Here is a 20,914-nt window from a genome sequence, read left to right as displayed (position 1 = left end):
AAAGCCCTTCAAAGGCCTGCCCTGCACTTCAAAACAAGTCTAAATTTTCTGATTAGGCTCAAATAAGTGATGAATCTGGAAATCATTAAGAAATTCCTGTTGAGCTTCCACAAGAGTGATTGGCACCAGGAAAATATGTAGAATATCTTTTTTATATTCCAAGTGAAGGCTTTCTTGTCCAAGTCTCAAAACCCAGAAACCGTGAAGAAAACTTTATATATCCTAAAAGTTCCATATGGTTAAAGACACCATAAATACAGTTTTTTAAAAAAGTAAAAGAATAGAAGAAAATTACAAAGAAAAGCTATAATCATGAGGATAGGGGGCTAATGAGGAACTGGTCAACAAACACAAAGAATGATTGCATATTGTAATGATGAATAAGCTGGCTATACTGGTCTAACCACCACACATTCTACACAATTATTGAAAATCAATGTTGTACCCCACATGTATATATAATAAAAAATAAATTATAAAAAAGAATTATTATTTACAATATATAAAGAACTCATGAATCAATAAGAAATAGACAACTCCATAGAAAAACAAATATAGATGATGTACAGACAGTCACAAAGGACAAAACAAAGGTAAACATAAATGGCCAATAAGCATATTTTAAAAATTACAAACACCTGAAATATCCAATAAAAAATTATAGTTACATAAATTAGAGTACATCTATATTACTGAATACCATGGAGTCATGATAAGGAATGAGATGGATTTTTATTAAGTGAAAAAAGCAGGAACAATATAAATATCATCCCATCCATAAGAATATACATATACATACGTACATATGAAATGTATAGAAGAAAGTCTGAAAGAATGCACACCAAACTGTTTTGTTTTTAGGAAAAGCAGTAGGATTGGTCAGGGCATGGGGTGTGGGCCACAGAGTGAGACTTCACAATTTTATCCTACATGCTTTTCAAGTGTTGGAAACTTTTTACAGTAAGCATACATTCACCTATTGCTTGTGTAAATCTGAAAACTATTTTTAAAAACTACAGAAAATAAATGAAAGTTACCTAGCAAAGCCCTCAGTATACAACATTCATAGTAGTCAGGATCCAACAGAAAAGATCTGAAAATCCTCCAGAATCATACAGAAACAGAATTACATCGATGACACCCCAAGTTACCTAGAAATGTTTTTGGATACCGTGCAGCTCCTCAGAGACCCCCACCCCATCTAACTCCAACCCTCCCACCACACTTTGATTTCTCTCCATTTGCTTGATCCTTTAGTGTAAATCTAACTTAAAAACAAAATATATTTAATTACTGTATCCTGGGATCTAACATTCAGGGAGTTTCTTCAGGTGCAAATGGACCCCGTTTTTGGGTTTGAGGACAATATGGTTTGAGAAGACGGGTGGCCTGGTGGGGTCTGGAGTCACTTTGAAGCGCAGCAGAATCAAGGCAATGGCCACCTTTAACTCAAGCATGGCAAACTGCTGCCCGATGCAGTTCCTGCAGATACCAAGGGAGAGACAGTGACACTTGAAGAGGTGATGTTTTTTCTGACTCTTTAATAAGATACTAGAATAACAAGTCTGAAGTGCACATTAGAGCAACATTTTTACACTAAATGTCATTGAAGCTTTTGGACACTAGACTGACTTTGCTTCCTGCAAGAGTGTAAGCTGGAGGCACCATATGATGCCTTCCCTATAACAAGGGGCAGTTGGAGTTACACAATTGTCTCTCCTGCACTGGGGCAGGCTGCACTGAGCCTATGAGGAACAGCTTACATCATGGGATAGCTTTCTGAGGCATGGCCATATAGGATGTGAAGGAGAATGGGTTGTCCTTTCTGGAACTAACCAACTCTTTAGGGGCTCAAATAGGCACCATGGCCAGGTGAGATGAGTTCCATGGAGGAATTTGCAGAGCTGAGGAGCTAGAGGAGTAAGCTATTCCCAAGTAAACTTTTTTGTGTGTTTCCAACAACTGTAAATTGTCCTCACCTTGGTCCAGCTGAGAATGGTAAGAAGGCATGGGGGTGTCTCTGATCAGAATTCTCCGGAGAGAACCTCAAAGGGTCAAAGACCTGAAATAAGAGGACAACCTCACCACCATTCCCCAAACATTAACACATTTCTTAAGCTACTACTTAGCACCGGTCAATAGAAATTTAATATGAACCACACATGTAATTTAAAATATCTGGTAGCCACGTTTTTAAAATGTGTAATTAATTTTAAGAGTAGAATTTATTTAAACAAAAATAAAATCATTCCAACATGTAATCAATATAAATAATTATTAAGGAAATACTTCACATTTTTGGTATTATGTCTCCAAATTCCAGTGTGTATTGTACACTTACAGCACATCTGAATTCCACAGCCACATTTCAAGTGCTTAAGAGGCACATATGGTTAATGCTACTGCACTGAACAGTGCAATTCTAGACCTGCAGACCTTGTCTGGCCTCCCAATTGACTTGCCTTCTACCCAAACTAAGTAAGGGGAAAGCAAAAATGCAAACAGTATTATTTTCACTTTGGAGTGCACTCACTTAGAAGTCAAGCCAAATTGATTATGTGGTCATTTGTTACCAAGACATGTAGTGCATCTTCCCCTTTACATGTAATAGATCTTAAACCCTAGTGGCATATGCAAAAGAAAGCACCAGTACGTGTTGTGAGTGTTTCGAGAACACTGAATCAAGGAACTCAGGATTGCTTCACATCTTTTTTGCCTGTCCAAATCCTCTCTCCTGTTTTTCCTACTCTATCCTGGGATCAGGAAGCTGAACCACATGGTTTTCTTTGGGTTTCGACAATAACAGCCAGGAGACCTGGAGCGTGGGAAGAGAGAGAGTTCAGGGTATTTATTCCCTGGGTTCCTCAGGGTGGCTGCATGCTCTACCATGACTGTGGCTGATGGCCTTTTCCCCAAAGCTCTTTCTCTCCGCACTCTATAACTCTCTCTCGTGTCCCATCAGGACTAGAAATGATAAGCATTTCTGACATGTATTTCTACATTTTGCTTTTCCTAAAACTTGCCCATACCTTTGTAAATAGTTCCCTTACAAAGAAAATAAGTTACTCAACTTAAGTGCATCATCGATTTCCTTCTAGGATCCTGATTGTTACATGCAGCAAAAGAGAGTTTGAGTTGCCCAAATTACTCTATTGACAGTCTACAGTCTTGCAGATATCTAGGTAAGTGCCCGGTAGAGCTTGATAAGTGAATGACTGAAGTACATATGGTGGCAATTTAGAGCAGATTGTATGGCATTATGTCAATTTGTTTATTCAAATTAAAGATAACACAGAAATAGGGAAAGAGGATAATTTTCCTTTAGTGGAAAAGCTTTACTTTAAAAAAATTTTTATGTTTGTTTTTATCTGCTTTGTGCCATTTGCTTTAACTGTATAATCACTTCCATGGTTAGCTACCAAAAAGTGGACTGCACAGGATTAGTTCTGTATGTGTATTTATGTGTATGAGAATCATACCTTTGGGTTTTTCCAGACAGCAGGGTTGTGGTGAAGACCCCAAATACTGAGAACAATGGTCATTCCTGAAAACGGAGGGAAATGAAAAAGATTTTGGAAAAAGATCTAAATGTAGGCCACTGTTATACTGGTCTTCAGCAAGACCTCTGCATGAGTTCTAGCTCTGCTCATGTCAGTTAACCTCATTTGCACATTGGGGTTCCACCAGTGGGTTTATGACACTGAAATAGTTTCAAGCGCTTTGCAAACTGTAAATCACCATATAAGTATCTGTTAAGATCATGTTCCAAGAGGTAAAAATAACATACTGTGTTTTGAAGGATCTATGTAAAAATAAACTGTTGCACACTTATAAGGGTCATATTATGATTAGGAGGCCAAAGATCCCCCTCAGTCTCCCAGATAAAGGTAATGGTGTTCATCCCCCATGAGGTTTCACCTGGGTCTTCATTATGGGTTAAATTGTGTCCCCCAACGTTTCATGTATTAGAAACTTAATCCCCACTCTGACAATGTTAAGAGGGTGGAAAATCCTATTATGGTCATTGAGAGATGGGGTCTTGAAGAGGAGATTAGATAGTGAGGACTGTATCCTTGTGAATGGATTGATCCTTTCATGGAGCAACGGGAGGAGTTCTGATGCATTTAACAGGACAGTGTGTGAGAACCTCTTTTGCTCAGCCATTCTGCCACGTGACACCCTGCATTTCTTTAGAGAGTCAGCACCCACCAACAAGCCCTCGCCAGATATGTTCCCTGGACTTTGGACTATTCAACCTCAGAAATTGTAAGCAATAAATATTGTTCCTTTACAAATTATCCAGTTTCAATTATTTCTGTTGTAAGCAACAGAAACAGACTAATACACTCTCAAATTCAGCCAAAGATTATCTTAGAAACAATGTCTTATAATGGAAAAAACACTAGGTTGGGATTCCAAAAGCATGGGTTCTGGGCTTAGATTTGCAGCAACTGGCTATGGGCCTTTGAGAAAGTCACTGAAACTCACATCTGATCAAGGCCTTATCTTCTTAATAGGTGCCCAACCCCAAGCCAAATGACCTTGAGATTCTCTTTTGACTTCTCTGAGAGCTAAGAAACCCCAAATCCTTGTCACTGTAGTACCCAGGATCCCCCAGTCTCTAGGAGCTGCTTAGGAAAAGAATGTAAAGACCTGCAGGCAAGGAGCGTCCATCTGGGAAGGTAAGGGGCTTGTTGAGTTCTCTGGAAATGGATGGGATTGGAGGAATCATTCGTAACGACTCCTTGATGCACATTGTGGTGTATGACATCTCACCCAGCTGGTCCCTGTGAGTAAGAGGGAGAGAGGGAAAGGACTCAACATATCAAGTTTGTATATATTGATTTTTTCTTTGTTGGATGTTTGTTCCTGGTAAATGTCACCTTCAATTTAAAGCTGAGGAAAAATACTATTAGTTTATGTAATAGAATGTTACATAATGGGACTCTTTCTGCCTTGGGATCAGTGGAGGTTCTAGAGGCAGAAAAATCAAACGGGTGCCAAATATCCTCATGTAAAGTCAGATGCTAAACTACCAGTGAAGGATTTGCTAAGGAGGTTTCTGAAAACCAGTTTTGCAACACTTAGCTCATTATATACAGCGAGAATGTATAAGGAATGGCTAAGAACTGAAGAGATCAGGCTTAAGAATTTTGAGAAAAAAAATGCTGTACAGAGAATTGTCAGAATACTGTAGTGCTGTGGAGAATGGATAAGGGTGCTCCCTCATCTTAAACAAAGAGAAACTTCAAGAAGATTACTTAGATGACCTGACATGTGCTCCCTGGAGTTTGGGGAGCACAAGACTGACATGAGAGGCTGTGACTCAGAACAGACAGAGGCAGGAGAGAGCAGCAGGAGCAAGACAAGGATCTGCAAGTGTGTCCTGTAGACCAATGAACTGACAAGAAGGAAGGCTCTGGGATCAGCTTGAAAAAGACTCTGCCTAAGGACAAGAATTTCCTTGTCCTGTGAATTACCATTCGAAAAGTCTAGTGATGCAGTCTCCATGAAACCCACAGAGGCATCCCTTGAGAGAAAGGGAAGCACCGAACATCCACCAAACCTTTTGGGCACAACCACAGTAGTACCAGCTCCTTTCTCTTTATCCTCTTGTCTTGGAACCATTTCTGGAAGAACCAGAAACAGCAGCTAATGCATATGGGAAAGGCCAGTCAGTAAGAATCAGCCACTTTTGGCTTTCAGACCCAAAGAAGTACCAAGCTGGGATGGAGGGAAACACTCCAAGTGGATAAGTATTTGAAGGTTTCATTATTACACTGAGCCAGACAGTATAATTCCTGACATGTGACTGTTCTTGTGATTTAAATGAATGGGAACTCTAGGAGACCCACTCAGGATTTTGTCTCAGAAATGAAAAGAACTTGCCACACAGAGCAAGTTTGAGGGGTCAGTGGAAGAATAAAGTTGTTTTTTTATTTGTGTCCTAATTAGTCAGAATGGTTCAATAAGATGACTGCATATATTTAGTCCATTTGCTTTACTGAATTTCTATTTGCTTTTCTGATTACTTATTTTGAATGCAGGCTTTGGCCATTCAATAACGTGAAATTCTAATTTTTAATTCTCTCCTCCTTAAGCTCAGTGTAAAAAAGTTCCAGGGTAGTTTTGCTTGCCTGGAACTTTGCATAATTAAGAAAAACAATTTTATCCATCTCAACTGTGGCTCAAAACAAAGAGGAATTTTAACTGAGTGCAGAAATAGGCTAACAAGGAGCCAAACAAAGTTGAGCAACTTTCCAGCTTTCCCGGAAATTGCTCTTTGCAGTGTGGTTGTATTACCTGTCTAGAAGAATTACAAATTCTCAGAACACCACCTTCAAATTTCATTAAGTGTAACTATATTTACATATTATAGAGTAAAAACATCTTATTCTCTATAATATTATTGCTATTACTCTTGTTAAGATAAAAGATAGTTAACAAACACTCTAGACTTTGTTTTCTCACCTGGCAAAGACTTCTTTATTGTTTTCACATTTAGGCTAAGTGAAAGCAAGAAAAATCAATATCTGAATTGTATCTATATGCACCCTAATCTGGGGTGAAATATCTAATTCATGTTGGGAGGTGGTATACAGTGTTTCCAAGTCCATGAATGAATATAAAAGGAATACTCAGTAACATGAGAGAATAAGAGGTCCCCCACTTGAATCCCCCCACAGTAACAATAGTTGTATAGTCATCCACAGACAAAAGTGCCTTTGTGAAAGCCTTGGAAATCAGGTAGGAGAGTGTGAAACCCAGGCAGAGCTGAGAACCTAGAAAGGTGGTTTTAAGAGTGCAGACCTGCACCTAGGTGGCAGGCTCAACAATTGTGGTCCCAGCTCCAACCCAGAAATGGCCCTGTCTCCATGCAGGCTTGGCTACAGCCCTGTTTGGACCTGGTCCTACAACCAAAACTATTGGCCAAGGGGCCAAGAAGTCATATACACTAGTGCCTCAAGAGACAGTCCTATCCATATCAGTCTCAGGTGTGGACCTGGAAATGACCCACTATGTAGCTCCATTCCCTCTCAGCTGTGGTCTTAAATCAGTCCTGCTCACACAGGACCTGCTCAGATAGACCTATCTTGATAACAAAACAGGTTTGCCAACCTTGGTCCCACAGATGATCCTGAAACAGCCCTGAATCTTGACCTTAGCTCATCTCAGCTGTGATATCAGAGCAGTTCTTCTTGTCCAGGTACCTGCAGGGAGATATGCATGTCTGCATCCCCAGGGCAGTCTTGCTGAGTTCATCCCCACAGCTGATCCTGAAATGGCCCTGAAAAGCTGATCCAGCCCTTCTCAGCTGTGGCTACAGAGCAGGCCTGCCCACACAAGAAACTGGAAGGAGATGCACCTTACGCTGCAGGCTGACCCATTAACCTCGGTTCCACTGTGAAACTTGAAAAAACTTTAAAATTCAGCTCCAGCCCCTCCAAACTGTAGCCTGACTTCTCAGGGATCCACAGGGAAATATGCCAGGTATATAAAATATATCCAAGAGACAGCCTGAAATCTCTGGTATAGACCCTGAAACATCCCTGAGACTCAGTTTCAGCCAAGAACTAGAATAGTGCTGCCTGCTGAGGGACCCATCCAGTGATCCATTGGTAGCCCTCCTAGGGACTCAGAGGAAGCAACACCCATTTGTGCACCTGGTAACAGGTTTATCACCTGCAGACCCTGAAGTGGACCATCATCCCAGCACCAGCCCTAGGGACCAAGGTCCTAGAGACAGTCCAGTTCACCAAGGGATGAGACAGGATCCACCTCTGCTACAGCCTCTGGTAACAGATTCATCAACAATAGAACCTACTGGGGACCCAGCAGAGGCCACATCACCCAGCTCCACCTCTATTTGACCATGATCCTGAAGGTAATTCCATCAGCCTGAGAACCTCACAGAAGAAAGCCTTAACCTGACAAAAACAGTCTGTAAAGACTTGAAGAGATATTTGCTCCCTCAAATATGCAGACACCAACTCAAGGCTACATAAATATTGAAGAATTAGGCAAACAAGACATCACCAAAGCAAACTAGTAAAACTCTTGCAACCAACCCTCCAAAAATGGAGATCTACAAATTGCCTGAAAAAGACTTCAAAGTATCATCTCAAAGAAGCTTAAGGAGATGTAAGAAAACACAGACAACTAAATGAAATTAGGAAAACAATGTATAAGCAAAATGAAAAGTTTAATAAAGAAGTAAAAACCATTAAACAGAACTACACAGAAATCCTAGAGCTGAAGAATACAATGACAGAACCAAAAAATTCAATGGAGAACTTAAACAGCAGACATGATCATGCAGAAGAAAGAATCAAGGAAGTCAAGAACAGATCATGTGAAATTAGAAAATTAGAGGAACATAATGAAAAAAGACTAAGGAAAGCATAAGAGACCTAAGGGACACCATCAAAGGTACAAAGACAGTCATGTTCTACAAACAATATTTTGGCCAACCACTGAGCACGTATACAATGGTGGTCAGAGCAATAGGCTTTACCATGCAGCTTAGGTGTGTAGTAGGCTGAACAATCTAGGTTTATGTAAGCATACTCTGTAATTCTTGCACAGTGACAAATTTGCCATACAACACAGTATACAAAATACCCCTGTCATTACATGACAAAAATATACAAATTCTGGGCTTTCCAAAGAAGGAGGAAGAGAGAAAGGGGCAGAAAGCCTATTTAAATAAATTTTAGCTGAGAATGTCTTAAGTATTGGGAAAGATATAGAAATCCATATTCATAAAGCTCAAAGGACTCCAAGTAAGATCAACACAAAGAAAAATAAACTGAGGCATGTTAAATCAAATTATTGAAAGTCAAAGACAAAGAGAGGATCTTTAAAGTAACAAGAGAAAAGAGACTCCTCACATACAAAGGAACACCCATTAGGCTATCAGTGGACTTCTCAACAGAAATCTTACAAGCTATCAGTGGACTTCTCAACAGAAATCTTACAAGCCAGGAGGGAATGACATGATACATTCAAACTACTAGAAAACAACTTTACAACTAAGAACATAATACCTAGCAAAGCTACCTTTCAGAAATTAAGAAGAGATAAAGAAAATCTCGGACAAACAAAAGTTGAGGGTGTTCATCACAACTAGACCTGCTTTAAAAGAAATGTTAATGGGAGTTCTCTAAGTTGAAATGAAAGGATGCTAACTAATAACATGAAAATATATACGTGTAAAAACTCACTGGTAAAGCTAAATAAATAGTCAAGTTCAGAATACCCCAATAATGTAGTTGATAGAGTTTGGATGTGTTGTTCCCCAAAACTCATGTGGAAATGTGATCCCCACTGTAACAGCGTTGGAAGCTGTTTGAGCCATGGGGGCGGATCCCTCATGAATGGATTAATGCTCTCCCTTGGGGTGGATGTCCTGAGTGAGATCTCGCTCTATTAGTTCCCATGATAACTGGTTGTTTAAAAGACCCTGGCACCTCCTCTCTCTCTCTCTTGCTTTCTCTTGTCATGTGATCTGCTTGGACGACTGGCTGCCTGCTACTTTCCACCATGAGTAGAAGCAGCCTGAGGCCCATGCCCAATGTAGCTGTCCCAGAATTGTAAGCCAAATAAACCTCTGTTCTTTATAAATTACCCAGTCTCAGGTATTCTGTTATAGCAACACAAACAGACTAATACAGAAAATTGGTACCGAGGAGTGACGTGTTGCCATACAGATACCTGAAAATGTGGGAGCGGCTTTGGAACTGGGTAATGGGCAAAGGCTGGAGGAGTTTGGAGGACTTAAAAAGAAGACAAAAAAATGAGAGATTGTTTGGAACATTTTAGAGTTAAATGGCTAAATCATTGTGATCAGAATGTTGATAGAAACCTGGACAGTAAAGGCCATGCTGATGATGAGGTCTCAGATAGAAATGAGGAACTTATTGGGAATTGGGCAAAAGATCACCTTTGCTACACCATAGCAAGGAACTTGGCTGCATTGTGTTCAAGCCCTTGGACTTTGTAGAAGGTGAGACTTAAGAGCTGTGAACCAGAATGTTTGGTGGAAGAAATTTCTAAGCAGCAAAGCATTAAGGAAGCTGAATGGTTACTTCTAACTGAGTTATGGCAGCAAAGGCATAATGTAAAGCCAGAATTTAAAGAGGAAGCAGAGTGTAAAGATTTGGAAAATTTGCAGCCTGGCCATGTGGTAGAGAAGCAGAGAGCAGGAGAAAAATGCAAGGGTGAAGCAGATAAACTGGTTGCTAAAGACATTAGCTTGGCAGTGAGGCAGCCTGATGCTAATAGACAAGACAATGGGAGAAAAGCCCTGAAGGCATTTCAGAAGTCTGGAAGGGTGCTCCTCCCATCACAGACCCTGAAGCCTAGAAGGACTGAGTTGTCCAGGAGGACAGACCTGAGGCACAGCTGCCCTTGGGAACCTGCTTCCTGCATCCCAGCCTCTCTGGCTGGAGCAGCCCTGCCTCAAACAGCCCCAAGCGTGGTTCATGCAGCAGCTCTGTAGAGTATAAACCTGAAACTTCAGTGGCGTCCATGTCATGTTAAGTCTGCAGGTCGGCAGGACATGAGAGCAGTGAAGGTGCAGCTGCCTCCACCCAGATTCCAGAGGATGTATGGAAAAGCCTGGGGGTCCAGGCACAGACCTGCCTCAGGGGCAGAGTCACTGCAGAGGCCATCTACTAGAGCAATGCTGTGCAGGAAAGTGGGGTTGGAGCCCAACAGAGAGACCCCACCAGGGAAATGTCTAGTCAAGCCAATGCAGTTGTGCTTCTGTTAGGACCCCAGAACTGTAAGGCCACTGGCAACATACAACACTGGCCTGGAAAAGCCACACACACCAGTGCAGCCCACTGATCTCTGCCTGGAAGAGATGTGGGAGTGAGGCTGCCCAAAGTTTTGGGGGCCCAGATGCCCCATTGTGTTTAGGAAGCAGGACTTGGAGTCAAAGAAGATTATTTTGGAGCTTTAAGATTTAATGTCTGCCCTGCTGGGTTTTGGACTTGTTTGGGAACTGTTTCTACTTTCTTCTGGAGTATTCCTCCTTTTCAGAATGGGAGTGTATACCCAAGGTCTGTTCCACCATTGTATCTTGAAAGTAGATAAATTTGGTTTTGATTTTTACAGGTTCACAGCTGGAAGGACTTTTGCTTTTGGTCTCAGATGAGACTTTGGACTTTGGATTTTTAAGTTGGTGCTGGAACAACCTAAGACTTTTGGGACTATTGAGATGGAATGACTGTATTTTGTATGTGAGAGTGACATGAGTTTTGGGGGGCCAGGGGTGGAATGATAGAGTTTGGATATGTTGTCTCCCAAAACTCATGTGGAAATCTGATCCTCAATATAACAGTGTTGGAAGCTGTTTGGGCCATGGGGGGAGCATCCTTCATGAATGGATTGATGCTCTCCCTTGGGGTGGGGCTCCTGAGTGAGATCTTGCTCTATTAGTTCCTGTGAGAGCTGGTTGTTTAAAAGACTCTGGCACCTCCTCTCTCTCTCTCTTGCTTCCTCTTGCCATGTGATGTGCTTGGACCCACTGGCTGCCTGCCACTTTCTGCCATGATTAGAAGTAGCCTGAGGCCAATGCCTGATGCAGCTGTCCCAGAATTGTAAGCCAAATAAACCTCTGTTCTTTATAAATTACCTAGTTTCAGGTATTCTGTTATAGGAACACAAACAGTCTAATACAGTAGTGGTGGTATGTAAATTACTTATATCTTCAGTATAAAGGTAAAAAGACAAAAGATATAAAACTATTGCTACTATAATTTTTTAAGGGATACACAATATAAAAACATAAATTATGACATCAAAGACATTAAATGTGGTGGGGGTGGAAACAAAGTGTAGTTTTTTTAAGCAATCAAAGTTGTTACCAGCTCAAAATAGCCTGTTATAAGTATATAAGCCTCATGGTAACCACAAAACAAAAACCTATAATAGAAACACAAAAGATAATATGTGAGGAATAAAAGTATACTACCAGAGAAAATCACCTAATCAGAAAAGAAGACAGCGAGAGAGGAAGAAAGGACAAAAGACCAACAAAACAGCCATAAAACAATGAACAAAATGATAGTTGTAAGTCCTTAACCTATCAATAATTACTTTGAATATAAATGAAATAAATTATTCAATAAAAAGATATACAGTGTCTAAGTGGACAGAAAAACAAGATCCAACTATATTCTGCCTACAACAGACTCACTTCACCTTCAAGGACACACATAGACTGAAAGTGAAAAAGTGGAAAAAGATGTCTCATGCAAATGGATATGAAAAAACAGCAGGCATAGCAGACATAGCTATATTTATATCAAATAAAATAGTCTTCAAGTCAAAAACTGTAAAAAGAGACAAAGAAATCCATTATAAGGCCAGATTAGCCTGATACCAAAGGCAGGCAAAGACACTACAAGAAAAGAAAATTGCAGACCAATATCCAGTATGCAAGTGAAATATATACTCTATAACTTCAAATTTTGCTTTACAAAGTCCAATTGAGCTGACCCTTGCATGTAAAAGATGGTATTTTTTTCCTACTCATGAGACTAAGTTGCCCTTAGCGTTTCTATTTTTCTTCCCCTTTGACCACCTTGGACGAAGGTTGTGATTTATGTCAGAGACATGTTTTTTCTTTCCAAATAGCATGTCTGAGGGGCAAATCCATAACCTTATTAACAGTAAGATGTGCCTAAGGTCTAGCAAAATAGGGTTGAAGTTTTCCATCTGGATAACTCCTACTCAACTTCTAAGAGGCAATTTATATGTCAGATCCAAAAAGAGTATCCTTGAGCCTCCTGTGCTAGGGTAGGTGCCTGTCTTGTATGCCTCTGTGGTAGCCAGCTCATACCTCTATCATTACCCTTACCATGCCATACTGCAATTTTCTGTATGAAGGCCTGTCTCTCATATTAGACTGTGAGCTCACCAAGGACAAGGCCACTTCAAATCCTAGTCATTTTTTTTAGTGCTTCAGTACTTAAAATGTCCTCAGTCCATATTTGCTAACCTCAACTACAATGTGTGTTATTTAATACTATGTTTAAAGTCCAAAGTCAATGCTGAGGAATGAAATTAGTGACAGGATGTGATGGGATGTCTGCAATGAGCTTTACATTATGCTACCCATTCAGCTCTCTCAGAAGAGAAGCCCCACTTGAGCCCTACCATCCATGCTTTAAATGCAAACCTAGGGGTCAAGTCCTCATTTCCAATGTACCAAAGCCTGGGTGAAAGAAAGAAATGGGGCATTTTGCACACTACTGATCAGAATAACAATGACATATAACTTATGCATGAGTGAACTTATGCAAAAGACAAGTGGATAAGGTGGGGCTCTCTTGAGAAAGAACAGAAAAGTAGCCTCTTCGGCTTCCACATACACTTATGTTGAGGCATAGTAAGGTCAGTAAGGTATGAGGGCAAGGAAGAAAGCAAAACCCAAGGAGAACTAGGATGAAATGTTTAGGGATGCAGCTCTTACCAGGTGATAGAGGACCCATCCCCGAGGATGCCCCTGATCTCATCCCGGCATTTCTCCTGATGCTCAGGGTTCAGAGCCAGGCAGTAGAGGAGCCAAGTGATGCCTGTTGATGTGGTGTCATGTCCTGCAATCATGAACGTTTTCACTTCAGACTCTAGCTCATCATCTGAGAAGCTGTCTCCGTTTTCAGCCTAGAAAGTATAATGGAGATAATTCTATGAAATGTCAGATTATAGACATGTGGATACCCAATCAAAACAATGGTTTGGGGGGAGGGATATCAGAATTTCAAATAAGGGTTTCAATTTTAATTCAGTTCAACAAACGTGTAGTATGAGCCACGCTTTGCCCAGACCATAAAGGAGAACCAAGGCTAGCTAAGAAAAGCAGGCCTTGAAGAGAAGGCCCTCTGTCATCAGGACCTAGAAATTCTCTCCAGACTCCCCAGATATATCCAGGTGTTTAGCACCTCCTCCTCATCATTTTACTTGCTTACCCATGTGACCCATTTTCCTGTGGTTCCCTGAACTCTACGTACCTATATGAACCCCCCAAATTCTGTCAAAGCAGTAATTTAGTCTTCAGTGACTCCCCTCTAGTGATAAAGTTGCAGAATTCTGTCCTTACCCCACACTGCACGCAGCCAACCTATCAATTCAAAGTGCTGTTAAATGTAGTCAGTTGGTTTTGCTTTCATCTCCCCACCCACACCCACTTATCCACCTACCAACAATTAAATGGCTGTTTGAGCTGGATCAGAAATTCGGAAGATGTACCTGAGCAGAAAGGACAATATCCAGAAAATCCTGGTACTTCTTCTCCTGGAGGTTACCCTGCTTCATCCCGTCCTTGAAGGATTTCTTTCTGTCCTGGATTACCTTTTCTGGGTAGAATAGTAGTTCCCCATTACCAAAGTGACATAAAGTCAATCAAAGTCAAATAATTATAAAGTAAGCCATAGCCTATGACTACTTCGCATCTTTCCTAATTTCCAGAGGCCAGAGTGGGTGCATCCTATTTAAATAGATTTAATTCTCACAGTTAATTTATTTTCCTATCAAATAGACAACTTTTGATAAAAGCTTCAAAGACAAACACAACAGGCCAAAATGTAGTTTATATCAGTAAGCAGGAAATATAATTAAGATGATTTCATATTTAGATACAAATGATCGATTATTCTTTTCTTCCTCAGTCCAATATCTTATCTTCACAGAAAAGTTACCAAATGAAGTAGAAAACAGGCAAAGAAATGCCAAAATGTGTATAACTGAAAGCACTGAAAAAAAAATGTAACAGAATTGATATTTAAGACCATAATCCAAGAAAACATTCTGGAAATAAGAAATAACTTAAATCAACATATTAGAAAGCCCACTCTATGCCTGGAAAAATTAGAAAAGAATCACAATTCCAATATGCACTTTAGTAAAACTATTTGACATAAGAGACAGAGAAAAAAAATCCTCATAGGCACCAGACAAAAGGAGCAAATGTCTTCTAAGGGTAAGAACATTGGGCTAGCATCAGACTTGCCAAGAGAAATAAAGAAATTAAGGCAACAGTAAAGAATTTTCAAGAAACCCAAGGAAAGAAAGTACAAGATAACTATTTTATACCCAAAAAACTTCCCTTCAGTTCTCAAGGCTGTAGAAAAATATGCAAGGACTCAGGGAATGCTGTGCTCATGAGCCCATCCTGAGGAATCTATAGAGGATGAACTTCATTCAACCTAGAGATGACTGCAAGAAATTCATTGAAAGAATTGAGTGGACATTTAAACGGTTTAATTCTAGATCTCAGACTGAAACAAAGATAGGGACCTAGGTGGAAGAATAAATGTTAACAGTAAATATTATGCAAATAAAAATAGGAGAAAATGGGAGAGAGAAAGGAAAAAGTAAAATAAGATCACTATTAGCATTAGAGGTAATAAATGCAAATCAAAGGATATCACTTATAACTGACAAACCATGAAATAAGCCAGTTATGAAAGGGCAAATACTGTATGATTCCACTTACACATGGTATCTAGGGTAGTTAAATTCATAGAGACAGAAAGCAGAGTGGTGGTTGCCAGGGGCTAGGGAGAGGAAATGAGAAGTTGCTGTTTAATGGATATAGAGTTTCAGTTTTGCAAGACATAAAGGGTACTGGAGAGGGATGGTGATTATGGTTGCACAACAGTGTAAATGTCCTTAACGCCACCGAACTGTACACTTAAAAATGGTTAAGATGCTAAATATGTGTATTTTACGACAATAAAAATACTGACAAACCAGATAGCAAAGGGTTGAATAAAGAAAAGGGGATTAAGGATTCTATAAAAGGGCTAACTACTGTGGTAGTCGTAGAACAAAAATATAAACATTTTAAATATCAAAAGACATTGTATTTTTAAAAAAGTGAAGACGACCTACCACATTAAGAAAGAAATGCAGTGCACTGGGTTGAATAATTCCTCCCCCTGTACCTCCTCCCCAAATTGATGTCCACTCAACACCTGTGAATGTGGCCTTATTTCAAAATAGTCTCAGCAGAAGTAATCAAGTTAAGATGAAACTAGATCCATCTCTCTCACCATATACCAAAATCAACTCAAAATGGATTAAAGACTTAAATATAAAGTTTTAAAACTTTAAAATTTCTGAAGAAAACATAGGGGAAACAGTCCAGGATGTAGGACTGGGCAAAGAGTTTATAAATATGACCCCAAAAGCCCACACAACAAAAGAAAAAATAAACAAATGGGATTATATCAAACTAAAAAGTGTCTGCACAGCAAAGGAAACAATCAGCAGAGTGAAAACACAACCTACAGGAAGGGAGAAAATGTTTACAAACTATACTTCCAACAAGGGATTAACATTCAGAATACACAAGGAGCTCAAACAATTTTATAATAAAAAAACAAATAATCCAATTACAAAATGGGCAAAGAAGCTGAATAGACATTTCTCAAAGGACATACAAATAACCAACAGGTATATGAAAAAATGTTCAACATCACTAATCATTAGGAAAATGCAAATTAAAACCACTTTTAGATATCATCTCACCCCAGTTAGACTGGCTATTTTCAAAAAGACAGAGAATAACAAATGCTGGTGAGGATGCAGAGAAAAAGAGAACCCTTCTGCACTGATGCTGGGTCTGTAAATTAGTACAGCCATTCTAGAAAACAATATGGAGTTTCCTTAAACAACTACAGATAGAACTGCCATACAATCCAGCAATCCCACTACTGGGAATATATCCAAAGAATGGAAATTATCATGTCAAAGGGATTCCTGCATACCCATGTTTACTGCAGCTCTATTTCAATAGCCAGACTATGGAACTAACCTAAATGTCAATCAGCGGATGACAGGATAAGGAAAATGTGGTATATATACACAATGGAATACTACTCAGTCACAAAAAAAAAAAAAAAAAATAGAATTCTGCTCTCCACAGCAACATGGATGAGGCTGGAGAAAATTATGCTAAGTGAAACAACCCAGGCACAGACACAGAAATACTGCATGTCCTCACTCGTAAGTGGGAGCTGATTCATAAATAAACAAATAGACGAGAGAGAGAGAGAGAGAGAAACAATCACAATAATACGTAGAACTTTTAGTAAGAGAGAACAGAACTGTGGTTACTAGAGGTGGAAAGCGGGAAGGGGAAGACAGAAGGGAGTTAATGAGAAATTAATGAGAAATTGGTTAACGGACAAAGAATGATTATGTATTGTAATGATGAATAAGCTAACTATCTTGATTTGACCATCACACATTGTATACAACTATTGATAGTAAACCTTATAATAAATATGTATAATAATTTATCTTTCAAAAAAAATTATTAAGTCATATTGGACTAGGGCTGATCCTAATTCAATGACTGGTATCCTTATAAGAAGAGGGAAATTTGGAAATAGGTACACAGAGGGAAATTGACCATGTGAAAACAGAGGCAGAAATTAGAGTGAAGCAAGGAACTCTAAGGACAAGATTGCCAGCAAACTAGACGGTAGGAAAAGGAAAGGAGTCTTCTCTAGAGCCTTCAGGAGGGAACACAGCTCTGCCAACACTTTGATTTTGTACTCCTAGCCTCCAGAACTGTGATAGAATAAATTTCTGTTATTCTAAGCCACTCGTTTTGTGGTTAGTTGTTACAGCAATTTAGGAAACAAATACACACAGGCGTTGTACCATAATATACACAGTAATTATAACATAATAATATTACAGTATTGTAACCAAACATATCAGCCATTTCAAAAATAAGAACGGGAATGATTTGCTTTTTTTTTTTTTTTTTTTTCTTTTTGTCTTTTTTCATGACCGGCAATGGATCGCAACCCTCAGTGTCACGCCCGTACCGGACCGGGACCGGCAACGGGATCGCAACCCTCGGTGTTGCTCCCGCACCTCACTCAGCCAGTGAGCGGCCGGTCTGTATGTGGGATCCGAACCCTCGGCGGGAGGCCACCACGCTTCCCAAGCGGCGCACTGTAGCAGTGCGCCACTGGGCCGGCCCATGATTTGCTTTTTGAAATTGGCTCATAGGGCCGAGCCCGCCGTGCACTCAGGAGAGTGCGGCGCTGGGAGCGCAGCAGCGCTCCCGCGGTGGGTTCGGATCCTATATAGGGAAGACCGGTGCGCTTACAGCACTCACTGGCTGGGCTCGGTGTGGCCAGTCTCAAAAAGGACAAAAAAAAGAAATTGGCTTATAAAGCAAATCCCAACTGTGTGCTGCATATAAGAAATATGCCTAAAACAAACTAATTCAAAATGGCTATAAATAAAGGGATGGGTAAAGAACATCAGGTAAATAGAAATAAGGAGAAAGGAAGGTGTCGGGAAAACATAAGATGGTCAGGCCCCTCGGATGTTCGGAGTCTTGCCGAGCATCTGAGGTGGGTATACGCATGGGCACGGGTGTTACTTGTTATTGTCTAATGTGATCACGCATGTGCATCCAGGTTTTTTTTGTATTGTGTACTTGAGTAAGGACTAAAGGCACAGATGTGGGAAGCTTGTAGAGGACGCTCTGGGAATCCATATTAGGTCGACTGCTCCTAGCTTTGAATAAAGCCTATTATTTCTTCACCCGGCTCCAAGGACCTTTTCCCTATTACCTAGCTCGTAGACCTGTGTGTGAAGGGTTTGTGACCTAGTCTGGACAACAGGCTCGAAGGGTCTGTGAGACCTAGCCCTAGCTCTACAGAAGGGTTGAAACTTGATATGAGTCTAAGTCGAATTTGAGCAAAAACTGATTAAACAAGAGAAGTAAATTCTGTTTTTAATGCTAAAAGCCACAGTATCCACAAGACATAATAGTTATAAATATATACACACCAAATAGCAAAGCAGTACCCATTTAGAACAGGAAATGCAAGAAGAAATAGAATCACATGAATAATAGGAGTCTTTAACCTATCACTGTCAGTACAAGACAGGTCAAGTGGTCATAAAAAGTAAGTTAAGATATAGAAGATCAAAACAAAATAATAAGTCAGAGCATATGGGGGAAATATCAAGCACCATACCTTATAATAGAGAATGTACCTTCTTCTCAAGAGCATGTGAAACATTTACAGAAGTTGATCATATATTAAATCAAAGAAAACATTAGTAAGTCCCATAAAGGAGAAATATTACAAATAATCTTTTCTAATTGCAATACAATAAAACTAGAAATTAAAAAAAATAAAAAAACAAAAAAATTTTTTCCATCTAGACATTTAAAAAATCTTCTATTAAACAACTTTTGGATGAAAGATACAAAGAGAAATTATAGAATTTCTGAAAAATTAACAATAATGAAAACAACTCTTAAAATATATGGTATGGAGGTGAGGCAAGATGACAAAGTAGAAAATAGTAAAAATAACCAAATGATATGATTAAAAAGTGGGCAAAGGAGCTGAATAGACATTTCTCAAAAGACGACATACAAATGGTCAATAGGTGTATGAAAAAATGCTCAACATCACTAATCATCAGAGAAATGCAAATCAAAACCACTTTGAGATATCATGTCACCCCAGGTAGAATGGCTATTACCAAAAAGAAAATAACAAATGCTTGCGAGGATGCAGAGAAATGGGAATTCTTATACATTGTGGGAATGTAAATTAGTACAGCCATTATGGAAAAAAATATGGGGATTTCTCAAACAACTAAAGACAGAACTACCATACAATCCAGCAATCTACTACTGGGTATATATCCAAGGGAATGGGAATCAGCAAGTTGAAGGGATACCTGAACTCCCATGTTTATCATGGGATTATTCACAATAGCCAAGCATTGGAACCAATCTAAATATGTGTTGACAGATGAATGGGTAAGGGATATGTGGTATATGTATGTAATGGAATACTATTCAGCCATAAAAAAGAATGAAGTTCTACCATTTGCAGCCACATCGATGAGCTTGGAGAAAAATATGTTAAGTGAAATAAGCCAGACACACAGAGAGAAATACCACATGTTCACACTCATATGTGGAAGGTAAAAAAAGTTGATCTCATTGAAGTAGAATAGTGGTTCCTAGAGACTGGCAGGGGTAAGGGGGAGGGGAAAGAGGATAGAGTGATCCATAGATACAAAATTGTATAGAGATAGGGAAAATGGGATCTATTGTTCTGTAGCAATACAGGGAGAAAACAGTCAACCAAAAAGTACTGTGTATCTTGGAATAGACAGTGGGGATGATGTTGAATGTTCTCAGCACAAAGAGATGACAACATTTGAGGTGATGGACATACTAAGTACCTGATATGATCATTGCACACAGTAGAAATGTGCCCAAATACATTGTACTACATTAATATATACAATTACCATGGGTCAATTAAGAAAAACAAATTTAATAAGAGGAAAGAAAGAAATAGAGAGTAGAATAGTTGTTACCAGAGGCAGGGAAAGTGGAGGAAAGAATGGGGAAAGGTTGGTAGACTGATACAAAGTTATAAAGCTACAGTTAGATATGAAGGAAGAATAAGTTCTGGTGCTCTAGGGTGAGCATAGTTAACAATATTGTATTGTATATTCCAGATAGCCAGAAAAGAGCATCTTGAATGTTATAACCACAAAGAAATGATAAATGTTTGGGTGATAGATACGCTAACTATTCCAATCGGACCCTTATACAATATATGAATACATTGAAACAACATACTGTACCCCATAAACACATACAATGAAAAAAATAAATTTAATAAACACATACAATGAAAAAAATAAATTTAATAAATATGGGATATATTTAATCAGTGACCAAAGGAAAATTCATAATCTTTTTTTTTTTTTTTCCTTTTTGTCTTTTTTCGTGACCAGCCACGGATCGCAACCCTTAGTGTCGCGCCCGTACCGGACCGGGACCGGCTACGGGATCGCAACCCTCGGTGTTGCTCCCGCACCTCGCTCAGCCAGT

The 20,914-nt window shown here is 39.5% G+C and overlaps 1 protein-coding gene across 1 annotated transcript in view; it reads right to left on the bottom strand.

Moving 5' to 3' along the window:
* Positions 1-707: 707 nt before the first annotated feature.
* LOC103595376 (cytochrome P450 4X1) overlaps positions 708-20,914 on the bottom strand; it is a 51,788-nt gene continuing 31,581 nt past the window's right edge. The window contains exons 7-12 of the mRNA XM_008578760.1: positions 14,260-14,366; positions 13,484-13,674; positions 4,654-4,787; positions 3,480-3,544; positions 1,980-2,062; positions 708-1,482 (exon numbers count right to left, since the gene is read on the bottom strand). Coding sequence (XP_008576982.1) covers positions 1,308-1,482; positions 1,980-2,062; positions 3,480-3,544; positions 4,654-4,787; positions 13,484-13,674; positions 14,260-14,366 — 755 coding nt within the window. The 3' untranslated portion in view covers positions 708-1,307. The remainder of the gene's footprint in view (positions 1,483-1,979; positions 2,063-3,479; positions 3,545-4,653; positions 4,788-13,483; positions 13,675-14,259; positions 14,367-20,914) is intronic.

The sequence above is a fragment of the Galeopterus variegatus genome, unplaced genomic scaffold (assembly GCF_000696425.1).
Source record: "Galeopterus variegatus unplaced genomic scaffold, G_variegatus-3.0.2 Scaffold1753, whole genome shotgun sequence".
Lineage (NCBI taxonomy): Eukaryota > Metazoa > Chordata > Mammalia > Dermoptera > Cynocephalidae > Galeopterus > Galeopterus variegatus.
This window is presented reverse-complemented; position numbering and strand designations above follow the sequence as displayed.